The 15,826-nt window shown below is 46.5% G+C and overlaps 1 protein-coding gene across 2 annotated transcripts in view; it reads left to right on the top strand.

The window, feature by feature from the left end:
- REX1BD (required for excision 1-B domain containing) overlaps positions 1–15,826 on the top strand; it is a 143,654-nt gene that overhangs the window by 127,524 nt on the left and 304 nt on the right. For both annotated transcript variants that reach the window (XM_078670330.1, XM_078670331.1), the window contains exons 4-6: positions 7,820–8,024; positions 13,021–13,109; positions 15,692–15,801. In XM_078670330.1, the coding sequence (XP_078526456.1) occupies positions 7,820–8,024; positions 13,021–13,109; positions 15,692–15,764 (367 nt within the window). In that variant the 3' untranslated portion in view covers positions 15,765–15,801. The remainder of the gene's footprint in view (positions 1–7,819; positions 8,025–13,020; positions 13,110–15,691; positions 15,802–15,826) is intronic.

Here is a 15,826-nt window from a genome sequence, read left to right as displayed (position 1 = left end):
GAGTCGCAGAGTGGGACCCATGATTAGAGTAGGCACTGAGGTGAGAATTATCAGGTCCGAGGAAATTGAGCCCAAGGCCTGCAGAGTCGGGAATTGAACCCTGGTCCCGGACCAGACCTCTGCATCAGGGTCTGCCGCTCTAACCATTGAGCCACACTTCTCCAGGCGCACTCCTAAATAAATACAGACATCACATGTGAAAACAGTTTGCTACAAGGGAGAGTTTTTAGAAAAAAGTGCAAAGTTAAGTGTGAGGTAAAACAGGACACTCTGTCACTATCACTTCCTTCCATTGACTCAACAACGATTGCAGGAGGGGCTCGACACATCAATGAAAGTGATTGGATAGCAGAACAAAGTGTTCTGGGAGATTCCAGAGCTTGCTTCTTGTTTCAAGCCTTCAGTGGGACAGATGCTCCCTGCAGCCTGGCCGCAGATAGACTTTCAAGCATTTGTTTTGTGTTTTAAATTTTGGAAAACCTTCAGGTAGAAAAGCACCATTTCATATTGCATGTACTCTCTCAGCCTCCCTACCTTTAGCAGTTATTGTCTTTCATCAATTGAATTAGGGCGAAAGAATTGTGGTGTATCGAATGTCTTCCTGAATCTGGCCAGGCCCCGTGAGACACGGACTAGGGCAGAAGCCAACATGAAACTGCGCCAGGCTGAACCCAATGCTTGGCTCGCCAACTTTATCCCAGCATTGGGTCACGCTAAACTGGAAATCGGAATTTAACCACAGAATCTTAATATCGTACAGAGGCTGGGTTCCAGCAGCCCCACTTTACTGCTTCTTTCCTCATTCCTGTTGCTTTCATTATTACCACTGCTGCCTTCCAGTTCTTCTCTCTTCACTTGAATTGTCCACTCACCTTCCTTTTCTCTGATCTCCATTTCTCCAGTATCCCGTCCCATGGCCCCTCGCAATTTATTTGCCTACTCTGTTCTCTCCTTACCATGTTCTTTCCCATCTCTTGCTCCTTTACCTAATTCCTTCCCCGGTCTCACCAGCTCTCCTATTCCTTGGTCTTCTATAAGCATTGTGCACCCCTTCTTCATATTGGCTCCTCACTCACACACAATCCCTCTCCTTTGTTACTCTCATCTGTTCCCCACTCATTGCTACTCTGACAGTACGCTTCTTCCTGCTTAGGAGACAGCGGGGTACGTATAGAACTTTGTGTTACAGTTTATGCACTTCGGTTATGAAAGCTTATGTAGTGAGGTGTAACAAAGTGAAGTCTGTGGTATAGGAGAATGTCTCCTTTCCACCTATTAGAGTCAGTAAACAGTACAGGCGCGTAACACCCGTTGGGCTCACAAGGCTTCAGCCCCCATCCTCCGTCGTGTGTGTCAGCCCGGGCTGACACAGCTTTGCAGGCTGGCGACCAGCTAATTGCAGCCGCAGCAGAGTACTTAACAGGTCTTTAAAATACCATTTACTTGTAAATTAGGCTTTTGTTGTGTTTTCACCCCTTCTTACAGCCACTCTGTCTATGGTTGGAAGAATTAGCCCCCCCCAAAATATTTCCCCCCCCCCCCCCCACCCCCCGAAATTTGGCTCTAGTTGCCCGCCTGATCCAGTAGGTATGTGTCAGGACGACAATGACGCAGTGTTTCGGTGAATCTCCTAATTATGCCATCTTCATCAGGACAAGCTATGAGCCCTCAATAGAAAGATTGAAGAAGTACCGTCATCATATAGGGAGAAAACACCTTTTCACAGTCCACCCATGAAGACATCAGAGACAACCCCGTGAAAATATTCGGTATGATGGACGGTGTAGTGAATTGGATTAAAGAATTGTATATCATGATTAACTTACAGCTCTCAGAACTGTACTAATGTATGTGGTAGTGCAACAGCAGGACCAGTATATCATAATGTCTATCACCTTAGGCTTTAAGAAATATGTTGAATATGGTGATGAAGAGCAGAATGGCGTGTCCTTTAGAGCATGTCTTCCAGAGGTACTTGTTTTCAGTCATAATAAGACTAGCTGGTCAGATATTTAATGATCAATCGATCTTGGCCCACAACCAGCTTCGAGAACAGTAGTCAAAAATCTAGGTGTTTATCTGGAAGAAAACCTGTCTCAACCTTATCGAGTTAATGACATTCTGTCCGCTTGTTTTTGTCACCGTAAAATGTTGAAGGAAATCTATCCTTTCATTCATTAGGAAGGGCGTAGACTTGTGGTGCAGGCTTTCATTTTTTACAAGAATTGACTTTAGTAATGGTCTGTATTTGGGTGGTCTGAAAGCCACGAAGCTCCTCTTACTTCAGCACATGGCGAGTCGCCTGATTTTCGACCTCGATAGGCAGTCACACATTTCACCTTCTAGATATGCGCTCCACTGGCTCCCTGTGAAAACAAGGATTTTCTTGAAATCCCTTTGCCTAGTGTATCAAGCAATGAACAGTACTGCCCAACCTGCTCTCTTCGGTCTGCCCAGGACTATAATTTAAGCCTTTGTCGTGTTAAAAAATCCCACTGTGGAGGTCGAGCCGTTGGCTATTTAGCCTCCAAATTTTAAAATGCCTTCTCTCGCTCCCTAAAATCTGTTTGGCTTGTACTTCCCTGTTAGGAAATCTTTAAAAAATGCACTGTTTGTGTTACATGTTTTGGGTAGATGTGTGCATTAACCGGAATTGGTTTTAGTGCCAAAACACAAGTTACGGCAACTTTTGACGCTTTAAAAACCTATTAACATAATTCAAAATCTTCCGAAATTTTTCCAAGGAGCCAGTAGGGATTGGCGGTTGTAAAATGCACTAAGTACTTCAAGTTTTGGGGAATTTCATCCATTAATTGAAGTAGCCATTGGTGTTTGGAAGCACCTACATTAGCGTGCTTAAATACTCTGATGCGCAAATATTGAAACCACATTTCAGGGCTGAACTTCTGTGAAGATATGGAGATGTACTAGAGTAATCCTCCTCCCCTCCCTAAGCGCCTTGAAACCCTCTGGGTATGTAGTGCGCTATATAAATTCTTTGACTTGACTTGACTTGACTTAAATTGAGCAGGTGGCAAAAACTGTGGCAGGTATTACCCGCGTAGTTATAATTACTTAGTGCACGTGATGGTGTAGAAGATAGCTAATTCATCAATTTATTAATCATTATTCTAATGATGGTTTACAATATGATTTGATGTTGGAATTGATCTTGCGTACGGTATGAGGTATATGTCATTGGTAAATGTTGACATTTAAAATGTCTTTCTTTGAATCGCTGATAATAAATTGAACTTTGAAGCTTAAAAACAGAAACTTGGGGGGACTATTCGTTCTTGACAAAGTACGGTTTCTTGATTTGACCTTTTCTACTAAATTGAAGTGTAAGAAATTGCCAATGCTGCAATTTTGCATATTTAGTTTTTTATCCAACTTAAAAATGTTTGCAAAGTCTGAAGTTTTTAAAATAAAAGCATTTCCTCTTTGTGGCAAAGTAAAGCTGGTGGCAGTACCGCCAAGGGGGCAGTAGGTGGGAAAGCCAAGTGGCAACTGGGCAGTAGTACCCCATCAAAGCCTGCCCACTATACAGAGCAGACTTCTGGCCTAGGCACTGTACCCTATTCAAGAGACCCCTCTGCCTTCCTAAATGTCACTTACTGTTCGTCCTCCATGGGGCCCCGGCCAAGAGCTTCCCCGTCCTAGCCAAAACACTAGCCCACCCGCTTCTTTAATGCCTGACCAACCTTCATGTGGCTGGAAGTCACATCGGTGGCAGAGCAGTACAGATAAACATGGCCACACTAGTAATAACACCTGGTGTACTATGGCCGTTTGTGAGGATTCTCCAACCTTGTAACGCTCTCCGAGAGTGGCGGGCACAGTTCATGCTCAACAAAACCACAGAAATGGAGTGACGCCCTCACACCACCACTTATAGGCATCTTAATTTAGGTGCAGAATTAGTCATGACCACAAGCTTGGAAGATACCAGAGATCCACTGGGTCTCTGTTTTTTACTTGTCCACATTTACGTCTGTCGCGAGAAGGCTGTAATCGCTACCACATGCCCGCGTACCTACTTCAGCCGTTGGTGGGCACGTCCTGCTTTCATGTGCGCTACCCTGATTAACAGAGCAATTTGCTTGGTTTTTCAAGGGACACTAATCCCTATTTTTGGTCCAAGAGGATTAGTGTGCCACACACACTGCAAACACTTCAAGAGCGCAATCAGCGCTTCGCGTCAGAAGCGCGCGGCTGGCGGACCCTGTGAGCCATCTGACTTTTGAAGCCTCTTGGCCGGATCCCACAGCAGGTCTGGAGTTTGTTTCGTTCATTTATTTTTATAAAAACATACTAAACATGTCCGTATGATGGCAGGGATACAAGGCCTTTCATGCCTGGTCGAGTTCTCAAAGCATGAAAGATAAACATGAGGCACTTAAACTCCATATGCTCATGGTTAGCCCGCTTCCCAAGACGCTAATTGTTGACAACTTTTGTTTGTGCACAGGAGCCTCTTCTCACGTTTGGAGCCATGGCCTGTGCGTCAAACCTGCGTCTTGACCTCTGAGCCTGCGTCCTGACCTCTGTGCCTGCGTCCTGACCTCTGTGCCTGCGTCCTGACCTCTGTGCCTGCGTCCTGACCTCGGTGCCTGCGTCCTGACCTCTGTGCCTGCGTCTTGACCTCTGTGCCTGCGTCCTGACCTCTGTACCTGTCTCCTGACCTCTGTACCGATGTCATGACCTCTGTGCTTGCGTCCTGACCTCTGTGCTTGCGTCCTGGCGTCTGTGCTTGCGTCCTGGCGTCTGTGCTTGCGTCCTGACGTCTGTGCTTGCGTCCTGACGTCTGTGATTTCGTCCTGACCTCTGTGCCTGCGTCTTGACCTTTGTGCCTGCGTCCTGACCTCTGTACCTGTCTCCTGACCTCTGTACCGATGTCATGACCTCTGTGCCTGCGTCCTGACGTCTGTGCTTGCGTCCTGACGTCTGTGCTTGCGTCCTGACGTCTGTGCTTGCGCCCTGACGTCTGTGCTTGCGTCCTGACGTCTGTGCTTGCGTCCTGACGTCTGTGCTTGCGTCCTGACGTCTGTGCTTGCGTCCTGACGTCTGTGATTTCGTCCTGACCTCTGTGCCTGCGTCCTGACCTCTGTAGCTGCGGTCTGGGCTCTGTACCTGCACCTGTCCTCTGAAACTGAGGCCTGGGCTCTGTACCTGAGGCCTGGGCTCTGTACCGGTGACCTGGGCTCTGTACCTGTGACCTGGGCTCTGTACAAAAGTCCTGACCTCTGTACCTGCAGCCTAGGCCCTTCACCTGTGGGTTGGGCTCTGTACTGAGCCAACCTAGGGCATGGGCGAGCAGGGCTCAGGCCTGGGGCACAGCAGGGGGCTGCCTGACTTAATGTCAATACAAAGTAGGGAAAAACTACAAGGGATTTAGTTTTTTTACTAAGTTGAATGAATTTGGTGGCATAAGTCAACGAAGTTAGTTCAAAAGAATCTAACTAGTATGTATCCATAAGGTAATAATTGTATTCAATAAAAAAATATTCAATGTTAGAAAGAAACAGAACGAAACAAGAAAACACACGGGAAAGTAATCAAATCTGAAAAAGAATTTATATAGAATTAATCAGAAAATTATTTCATGGGGAATCAAAAACAGAAATAAATGAGCAAAGCAAAGTTATGAACAGATGTGTGCGTGGGTCAGCAAATCAGTACATAACAGTTCATCAACTCCTTTCTTTAAGGCAGGGTAACCAAGTCATTTCATGAACAAAGGTATACTCTTGAAGCGAAGTCTAGCTTAGGAGATGATGATTTGGTCGACGTTTCGGTCTTGAGTGCTGTTGTCTATAGACCATCATCAGGACTAATATTTATGCACAATGGTTGCCCCTTTGCAGTATAGCAAGAAGTAATCAGGCCAGAGGAACAATGAGAAGACTAGGATGCCGCAAGTGTATATGCTGGAATAGATATTCAATGTCAGGGCGTCTGGGGAAAAGTTGACAGGTCCAATGAATGAAACCCCAAGTATCGCCGATTTGTTGTTTATCAATTTGTGAACAGCGCTTCGGGAAAATGAATCATCCGGGTCAGCAGGAGCTAAAGATGACTTAATGTCAAGCAAACAGCAGCTCTTCCATCCAACTTGGTCTCAATCGAGTTCTGTTAAAGACTTTGTAATCAGCCCTTAAAGCGTAATTATTAGCACCCCATCAACCCCCTGCCCTCCTCCCATCTTCCACAAAACTCTTGCAGTCACACCACAACGACTCCCCGCCCCACAACAAACACCAAATTTTCCCAGTCAATCCGATTTAGGGCCGGCCCAGGCTCTGTGCCTGCAGTTTGGGCTCTGTGCCTGCGGTTTGTGTTCTGTGCCTGCGGTTTGTGTTCTGTGCCTGCGGTTTGTGTTCTGTGCCTGCAGTTTGGGCTCTGTGCCTGCGGTTTGAGCTCTGTGCCTGCGGTTTGAGCTCTGTGCCTGCCGTTTGAGCTCTGTGCCTGCCGTTTGGGCTCTGTGCCTGCGGTTTGGGCTCTGTGCCTGCGGTTTGGGCTCTGTGCCTGCGGTTTGAGCTCTGTGCCTGCGGTTTGGGCTCTGTGCCTGCGGTTTGGGCTCTTGCCTACGGTTTGGGCTCTGTGCCTGCGGTTTGATCTCTGTGCCTGCAGTTGAGCTCTGTGCCTGCAGTTTGGGCTCTGTGCCTGCGGTTTGGGCTCTGTGCCTGCGGTTTGAGCTCTGTGCCTGCCGTTTGAGCTCTGTGCCTGCAGTTTGGGCTCTGTGCCTGCGGTTTGGGCTCTGTGCCTGCGGTTTGAGCTCTGTGCCTGCGGTTTGGGCTCTGTGCCTGCGGTTTGGGCTCTGTGCCTGCGGTTTGAGCTCTGTGCCTGCAGTTTGAGCTCTGTGCCTGCAGTTTGGGCTCTGTGCCTGCGGTTTGGGCTCTGTGCCTGCGGTTTGAGCTCTGTGCCTGCAGTTTGAGCTCTGTGCCTGCAGTTTGGGCTCTGTGCCTGCGGTTTGAGCTCTGTGCCTGCAGTTTGGGCTCCGTGCCTGCAGTTGGGGCTCTCTTCCTGCAGCCTGGGATCTATGTGCCTGGACTCAGTACCTATGCACTGCGTAGCCAAGGTTAGTGTCACACTGACAGTCCACTCCCCACAGATGAGGGAACATCGCCTGGAGTCTGATCAGTCTCTCGATTGAGAGAAGAGCTAGGGGGTGGAAAGTAGAGGGGATACAATTATTTATTGTATTAACGTGTTTGCTTTCAAGGTTCCTTGTAGTGGTTGTAATGTCCACAGGCCACTTCCGTGTATTTATGCAGGGACGGAGGGAAGGTGATGGATAACACTGACTTGCACCCATGTGGACAACATTCCTGCCTCTACATTCATTTAATTTTCCCTTCATACTTAAACTTTCTTTTATGAAGATGTTGTGCTGGTGTTTGTGAGTGTTCCTGTCAGACAGAGTCCAGGAGAGCATGAGGCAGGCATGGGCTAGTGGGCCACAAGGGTGGGTGTTAACCTGGCCAGGGGCGGCTCTACGCTCATGGCGGCCCTGGGCAGGGAGTATAGGTAGGGGGCCCGGCCAGAGGGGGTCCGGGCGGGGCCCTGAAGAGAGAGGCGGGGGGAGGAGGGGGGGGGGGGGTCAGGGTGTTTGGAAGTGGAGCAGAGCCGGAGGCCTCCAAATCCCTGCCAGGGGCCGCCACGCAAATATGTATCCATCCTCAGAGGATTATTAAATTAAGGCTATATATTGACGTGGCGGCCCGGTGCAGGTGCACAGCTTGCACATACCTAAGGCCGGCCCTGGCTGTCAGAATGTTTGTTTTTGCTCCTAACTATATGAAACATTGTCTTCCAGGGGACATCAGGCCTACCTGAGGACCAGTCCGCACTATGGGTTCGTGCAGTACAGGCAGCTGGTCCATGAAATCACCCTGGCTTTTGGTGGCATTTCCAAGGAGATGATCCAGATTAAAGACCGCTTCCGAGAGGTGTACGGCCGCTCGGACCTGGCACAGCACATCGAGAGGATGCAAGAGCACGAGAAGGAGAAACTGGAACTGGTACGGGGTACCATGGGAGGGGTTTGGGCTCATCGGATATATAACTGACCAGGGAACGTTACAGGCAATTGATATAAAAAGACAGAGCAGTCCACTATTGTAAACAGACACACCTGGTCCAATTTTGGAATACTTTTGCACTTTTCCAAGGCAACTAAATATCTGATAAACAAGCAAGCTGCTTTCCAAGTTGAGATGTTGGCTGCAGCCATGCACAAGGCGTGCGGAGTACTTGACGATGTTGAAGCGCAGCGCCTCTCCACAAGTTCTCGATTGATATCTCGCGAGCACTGTGTCTCCACTTCTGCATCTTCCATGATTCCTTACCTGGGTGATTCAGTTCTAATAAGGCTACCTGTATTGTTCACTTCCAACTGCGTCCCTGGCAGGAGACGGTGGTCCATCCCTTGGGGAGCATAGGCGGCTTGATTCTGGGTACCTACCCTGCCTGGGTGAGCGGCTAGTGATTTTGTGATTCTTGTGTATTGCGTTTTTATACTTGGCTTAGGACTGTTCCTTGCAGGCATTGTTGTGCAATGTTTGCCCACGAAATGGACAACTACCTAAACACTGTGCGATCAAACGTTGAATTTATTAAAAATGATCGATCAGCGTATGCATAAATGGCAGCTCTGCATCTCGATCGTGAGAATATACTACTATAGGGATCACGTTAACCCATCATGTAGTCTCTTTATACCTTGAGTTTATCAGCAAGTTCAGCAAAGGAAGGTGGACCTAATTAGTCCCTCTTGATATTTTAAGTTACATGTGCTACATTGTACCTGCTTGTGGACTCCTCCCCCACTCTCATCTCCTGCAGTCACCCAGTAAACCCCACCTGGTGATCTGCATTTCCTTGAATGTTAGTTTCTTCTTTGTTGCCTTGAGGGTCAGATAGCTTTGTATTAAGAGGTTCAGGTGACAGCAGATCAGTATATTAACAAGATTGACATAAAAAGCTTTAGGTGTACAGATAATGACATGTCTTCTCAGAAGTCGTGAAACAGCCACCAGATCTGCGGAAATGGACCCTGTAGCGCTATCGAAATATTGTCCAGCATCATCAATGGGCCTTAAATCAGGATAAGTTATCACCAAATATTTATTATTACCCTGACAAATGTATTTATTCGTATTTATTTATTTAATTAAAGGTTTCTGCATCTATAAATCCGCATTCTGGGATATTAATCAGTCTATGTAGTTAAAATACGACCTATCCAGTATTGTATTGTATTTGCATTTATAAAGAGCTTACTACTCATGACGAGGCGTCAAAGCACTTTTTCGGCAAGTAGCACGCTACTCTTGAACCCACAAAGGATTAGTGGTGAATAAGTATAGTGAAATATGAAATTTGAGCGGTTGATATGTTAGTCTGTTATTTGGATTGAGAAGGATAGTGGAGGGATAGAAGGGGAAAAAAGTTTGCATTTATATTGCGCTTGCTACCCCTGATGAGGTATTGAAGTGCTTTTCCGTGAGTAGCATGCTACTTCGGAACCAAAAAAGGATTAGTGGTGAGTACGTGGATCCGTTTAAGAATGGGCAAGGTGACGTAAGCCCTGTTTTTCTATTGAAGAACAGAGAAATAGAGAAAATCTACTGCAACATGCAGGCAGCTTGGCATGACAAAGGCCCTGTTGTTTTCTCTGGCATCCTCTGTGCGCACAGTTCCAGAAATTGGCAGCTTCGAGGTATGTTGTACCCCAGTCAATTCTTCGCTGACATGTGTTGTGGCATGTTTGTCAGAAGAAAATGGCCCCCTTGGCGCTGGCTGCGCGTCCGCTGTCACGAACAAAGTAGGGTGTGTGGTAGCGCTTAGAGTGGAGGGCGTGCCGTTCCCTTGGCAGTGCTGCCTACTCACCACAATGGAATCCAAACAATGCCATTACAGGGACATGCAGAAGACGGGGATAAACATTTATTTTTCTAATTAAAATGTTTAAAAATGCAGGGAATCATGTTGGCCAGTTGAATCCCACTTGCTTGTGTTTTAAGAGTCAATGAATGAAAATTGGAGGAAACACAGTCTATAATGATAAGCTCCCTTTCACGCAATGGAAATATAGTATAATTAGCCTAAGCTCTCAAAAGTACATTTTCGTATTCTGTAATGTCTTTTATTTTTAAAAATAGCTTTTATGCTGCAGGCCGGAGTCTGCATGATGGAGGAGCACTATGTCCCTCTTTCTGAAATGTCTGAGCTTGGAAAAAGATATCACTCTTTGGCTCTGTAAGTGATAAGTTGGCGGTGGTTGGCAAACCTATTACGAGAACATGTGTGCCTAATTTGCACAGCGTTCCTGTCGAAGAAAGCCTCCATGTAAGGTCTCAGACTAGATGCTAAAGGTCAGGTTTGCTCTTCCTTCAAAAACTATGAGACGGATGCATAAAGAAGTTTTAGTGTTCGTTGTTTCTCTGTGCCAAGCCTGGACATCTTGCAACCAGCGCTTAATTTGATCCAGTGGTTTCCGGTGCTGGGCACCAGCACTTAATTGTCAACACCGGTGCTTGACGCTGTCTGGATAATGAAGAGCTGACCACAGCAACAGTTCATTATTAATTCAATATACATTAAAAATTACTATTACCTGCCACCCAAGCCAATGTTCTAGATTTAGGGGCCTGGAATAGTCTGAATAGTCACACTTGTAGGAGTGTGATGTTTAGTAGTTGTGTCGGTACTGTCTTTGGCAGCGCTGGCAGGGGCAATGTGTGGTACCATCTGCGGTGGCCTCCTGACGAGAACCATGACACCTATAAATAGATATTTTTTTTTCTTTTGACAAATTAAGCACTGGCTGCGACAAACATCCCTTTGTGAATCACAGATGCAGCAACATAGGTGCCTGCCACATGATTACCCCAGCTCCGGAGCACTATGGAGTATTTTTATGGGTAATAAAACACAAATTGTCTACCTGCAACACCTTGAGTTTGTGATTCGACTCGCGAGGATCTATTAGCACAAGCGATCTTGCATAAAATATTGTAATGAATCCACTGTGGCTCGTGGCACTCTTATTCAATGTGTGCTTTCGACCTCAGTGGGAAAATGACTTTGGGGGTCAGCAGTGAGCCATAACCAGCTGGACAGAAGTTCTGAGAGCTTGCTACTGTGAAGAACACTGTGTTGACATCCTAAGCCAGAATTGATCTGCAAGATTTAGAAAACTCAGCGAGGCGCACTTCGTGAGGAACAAGCAAGTGCACGGTGTTTGTAATCAACAGGATTTTCTCTCCATGTCAAGTGATGAGTGATTTGCCATCAGAAGGCTTGGCTGAAGAGGGAGTGTTCTTTTGATAAACCAGATCCTTCAGTTTTGCAAATATGTTTTCGGTGTTAGTTTAATGCGTCTCTACACCAGTTAATCGACTTAGGAGCTTTGTGGAAGGGGGGCAAGGCGATAAAAATAGTGATCAGGTGTTTCGATGCTAGTCTTCAGGTCTAACTCCTTCAGAAGTAGTGGTAATGTTGAATCTCGGATGTGGCGCACAGGCACAGATACTTTGGTGCCTGCTCAACCTGGGCCCGCTTGTAGGCATGCTGCTATACCTTCTCCTGCATCCTGATCGGATAGGCTTGCCCGAAAGAGTGGAGTCATCGTGCCTTACGATTTGGGACAACAGACATTTCCGTTTTATGCTTTAAGCCCTCTATTAGTAGTAACGCAATCGCCTTTTTGGAGAAGAAAAACATTAATGAACATTCCCCCAAATAGTTTACTCCCATGCACTGACAAAGTCTTTGACAGCTGTCTGCATTTTAAGCTAAAGCTAGTGCACCACTGCTAACAAAAAACCTACAAGTCAGCATAACAAGATGTGTTCTCCTCAGGGTGTTTTTAGCTTTTATATCCATTGTGTCCTCTGGGACACTTTGTTGCTAGGTCTCAAACATGGAAATTAGAACTGTGGATAGACTCGTTTGGGAAGTCTCCAATGTTTGATCTCATTGTATTAATGTACAAAGACACAAAGGGTGCTGTCTACTGGAGAGCAGACTCCGCTACAAAGCACGGCGCTTAGGTTGCGCACCTACTGATGCCTCAATTCAATCCACTAAACCCAGACAAAAACCTCCCAACCAACAATAACATGCTTATCGTAAGGTCAAAGTGAAACAAATATGAGGCTGGACCACAACCATTCTACAAGAGTGCCCCTCCTTTACTTTAACAGTTTGTATCTCATCTCTTTCTCAAAGAATATGAAAACCCGACTCTTCCTCAATCCTTGGCTTGAGGCATGAAAGCCCCTCACTTGAAGAGCACACTTTTACATAGGTTGCCTCTCTTTTCACATACCAGCTGCAGCTGTGTTGTGCCCTGCTGCTCTTGTGTGCCCAAACTTCGCTTCTAACCATTGACCCATTGCTAATCTCCAAAAGTAGACTTGCAAATGATACACAGAGAGTTCTGTCAACTTTTTGGTGGTGTTTACTCTTATAAAATACTTTGGCATTGTTTAACCACACTGTGCTTGTGTTACTGAAATCTGTATCATCTATTTGGGAAGTGGATACAACAATTGCTCGTTGATAGCCGTGATTTTGATATTGTTGAAATTGAATATTTCCTGCTCACGGCAATGCTCTTGATGGCACGGCTTGTCCTTTCCTTCGCCAGCTGATGAACATGCCGCATTTTAGCAATGGCCAATATTTTTACTGTAATCCTCTTTTTCTTGACCATGTTCTTTGTCTTGGCCTAAGAATTCTCATGGTTGGTACATCTTCCACCCCAATAATCTGCAATCACCGTGGATCATAAACCCACGTGCTTTGCCTTCTTCATCTTCGCTCTTCCGCTGTTGATTGTCAAAGCTGGGGTGCTAATCTCTGGTCTGGGCAGGGCTATGATTAAAGCCTTGTTTTGTGTTTTTCCTGGGTACAGGCTGTCATGCATAGTGTTATATTTGTAGATTGCGTGTCAAATGGTAGTATTGACCAACCCTTTATCAGGAGCTTGCATCATTTTTTGTCTTTCAGACTGCCAGACTGCAGATAGCCAAACAGAACGTGCTGGACCACCCGGGGACTGAAACGCATCAGGAAGAAGTGCAGGAACTAAAATACAAGTATGTTGGCTACCATCTGGCATGATGAGCCTGTAGGGTATGTTTATTTGTAAAGCCGACTGTCACCCACAAGGGTATTCTGGCCCTAATAGAAGGTTCTATCACTAGAGTATACTCACATATACTGGGTCATATCTCCACCCAGAGTCATAGGCGTGCTTATCCGCTGGTTCTTGTTATCCACATATAATGTGGATAACAAGTATCTTGCTCACCACCAGATAGATGAAACTAGATGTTTGAAAATTAAGGCCATTAAAACATCTCCAGAATGGGTCGTAACCAGCAAAGTGTAAACAAAACCAATAATGAGTACCCCTTAATAAGAAGAAACTAATATTCCAGGCCGGTCTCGCCTTCAGTGGAAGAAGAGAGACTTGTTGTTACAGATAAACCTTAAGGTACTAATCTCCTTTTTTCCTGCTCAGCCTCTCAAAAAGGTTTTTCCCTTTTTCATTCACCATGAAAGGAAGCTTTTAGGATGGCAATCCAGGATTATGGGTGTGATACCCTAGGTTGCAGATGGTGTTTTTTTGGGGGGGTGATTTAAGTGTAGATTCAGATGTTTGCAGGTGGCATTTGGGAAGGGGAGAGATTTAGCTGGACCCCCCCAAACAAGGTTTAAAGTAGTTTCCGTCCTTTCTATCGAACCTTAAAAAAATTCTAGTCTTGCATTTCAGTTTTGAAACTAGTTAGCACTTGGGGGTATTTCACCAATTACATTGGGAGCTTTTCACCTGTGAAGGATTAGAGCAGACAGCGACTATACACAACAGGTTAGTGGATCTTTGTCTTACAACCAGGGTCTGACCGTACCTATTGACCCGCTAAGTGGTTCTGGTTCGTAAGGCAATAACTAACCTTCAATTTTCCATTACAACAGTCATTCCCTTAAAGAACATGGATTATTATGGTATAAATATTAATGGGGAACAAGCCTACTGGCCCATGCAGGACTCCATAACTGAACAGACTACCATGACCACCAGAGTGGCATGAAGGGCGGAACGTAGCACACAACCCCAGCGTTTCTCACGCCCCCAGCGTGCCCCTTGATGCGGCGCAATTGCGGTCACATGGCATGAAGGCCGGACACACGCCCCCAGCGTTTCTCATGCCCCCAGCATTTCTCACGCCCCCAGGGTGCCCCTTGATGCTGCGCAGCAACGTAATTGGCGCTTGTATGTACAACTCACATTGCATGAAGGGCGGACACACGCCCCCAGCACACGCCCACAGCCCACGATATGATGGTCGTGCCTCACGCCCCCAGAGCTAGTCACGCCGCCAGCCCACGCCCACAGCACAACGCAGACACGCCCACAAGGAACTACTTTGCTGGCACGGTTCTTTTACCGTTTAAATGTATATGGTGGCCGTCTGCATAGCCTATGTCCTTCTGCTGCAACTGCCCTTTCCAACGCTGTATTGGGTGTTGTGATTGGTGCTGTGGTTACTGAGATTACCCGCCTCAAAGGTTTGGGCTCTCTCTTTATAATATTAGTATGGATATGGATTCCATTTTCCACCCGTCCACTCCCTTCTTACTCCCCCTCTCCTCCTTCCCTGTCTACTTGTCTTGCCCTGAGTACACATGACCTATACCCTGGCAGCGGAGTCCGAGCATTTTAGCCGACGCCCGGTGGAGCTGCTTTGTTCAGCTATTGAGGAGATCGGCCTTGGTTCTTACCTGACCGTCACCTACCCAGCCGGACCTTGGGCACAGTTCTTCCCCTTCTCCCTGTTACGCCCCCCCCCCCATTGTATTACTGCCATTTTGCTTTCTCCTCATCGCCTTCCTTCCATCTCTCTGACTGAACCCTGGAACCCTGTTGGAGATTCCTAGTGAGCTATAGGGGAGACTGGCCTTGGATTATCTCCCTGGCCGTCACCTACCCACTTGATCTTTGGGCTGACTTTCCTTTGATCTCTTTTCTGTCTTCCCCCTTGTCCTCTCCCTTCTCACTCCCCCTCTCCCCTTTCCCTCCCTATTTGCTTTACCTGTGAATGTGTATTATATATTTGACGTAACGTATAATTGTTGTAATTGTTGTAACATTGTTTGACCTTATGTAAAGCGCTCTGATACTTACGGGTCTAGCCAGCGCTATATAAAACTGTTTAAATAAATTATGAGAATACAGAAAGCCAACTGACTGCATCCTGTTGCAAAGACGGGTTTCGCCTGCCTGCCATTTTTACATCGGTGCTAGGAAGACCACGTGACAGAATTCTACAAAGACACTGCATCACGTTGCCCGGGGCCACCTTCCTACATATGCCCCTATATTTTACAATGTGCAGGGTATGTCAATAAGAACTAGGACGCATAAATTGGTCAGGCCCTCTGTCACTCCCTCCCTTCTGTCTTCCTGTCGGTAACGCAGACCAAACAAAGCCATTGCCTGGGGCACTTGGTAATTGCGTTTGTTTAGAGATGCCGACTATGCAGTGCTGATGAGATCTGTGGTGTAATGTGTCCTCTGACAGGGTGTTTCATAAACAGTACCTAAAGTTATACATTCCAGCTGATCCAGCCCATGTGTCTTTTATTTGTACTTTCCCTCCATCCATTTTTCTAGGATAATTAAAACCATTGCGGCAATCAGCGAAGTGCTGCAGGACTTCAAGTACGATTCAGAGGAGGTGGAGTGACGATCACGTTGCGGAACTTGACGATGGCTGAAAATGGGCTAGCAGCGAACCTTTATTTGGAG

This window comes from Lissotriton helveticus, chromosome 12, assembly GCF_964261635.1.
Source record: "Lissotriton helveticus chromosome 12, aLisHel1.1, whole genome shotgun sequence".
NCBI lineage: Eukaryota > Metazoa > Chordata > Amphibia > Caudata > Salamandridae > Lissotriton > Lissotriton helveticus.
Note: the sequence above shows the minus strand (reverse complement) of the source record. Positions and strands in the feature narration are given on the sequence as shown.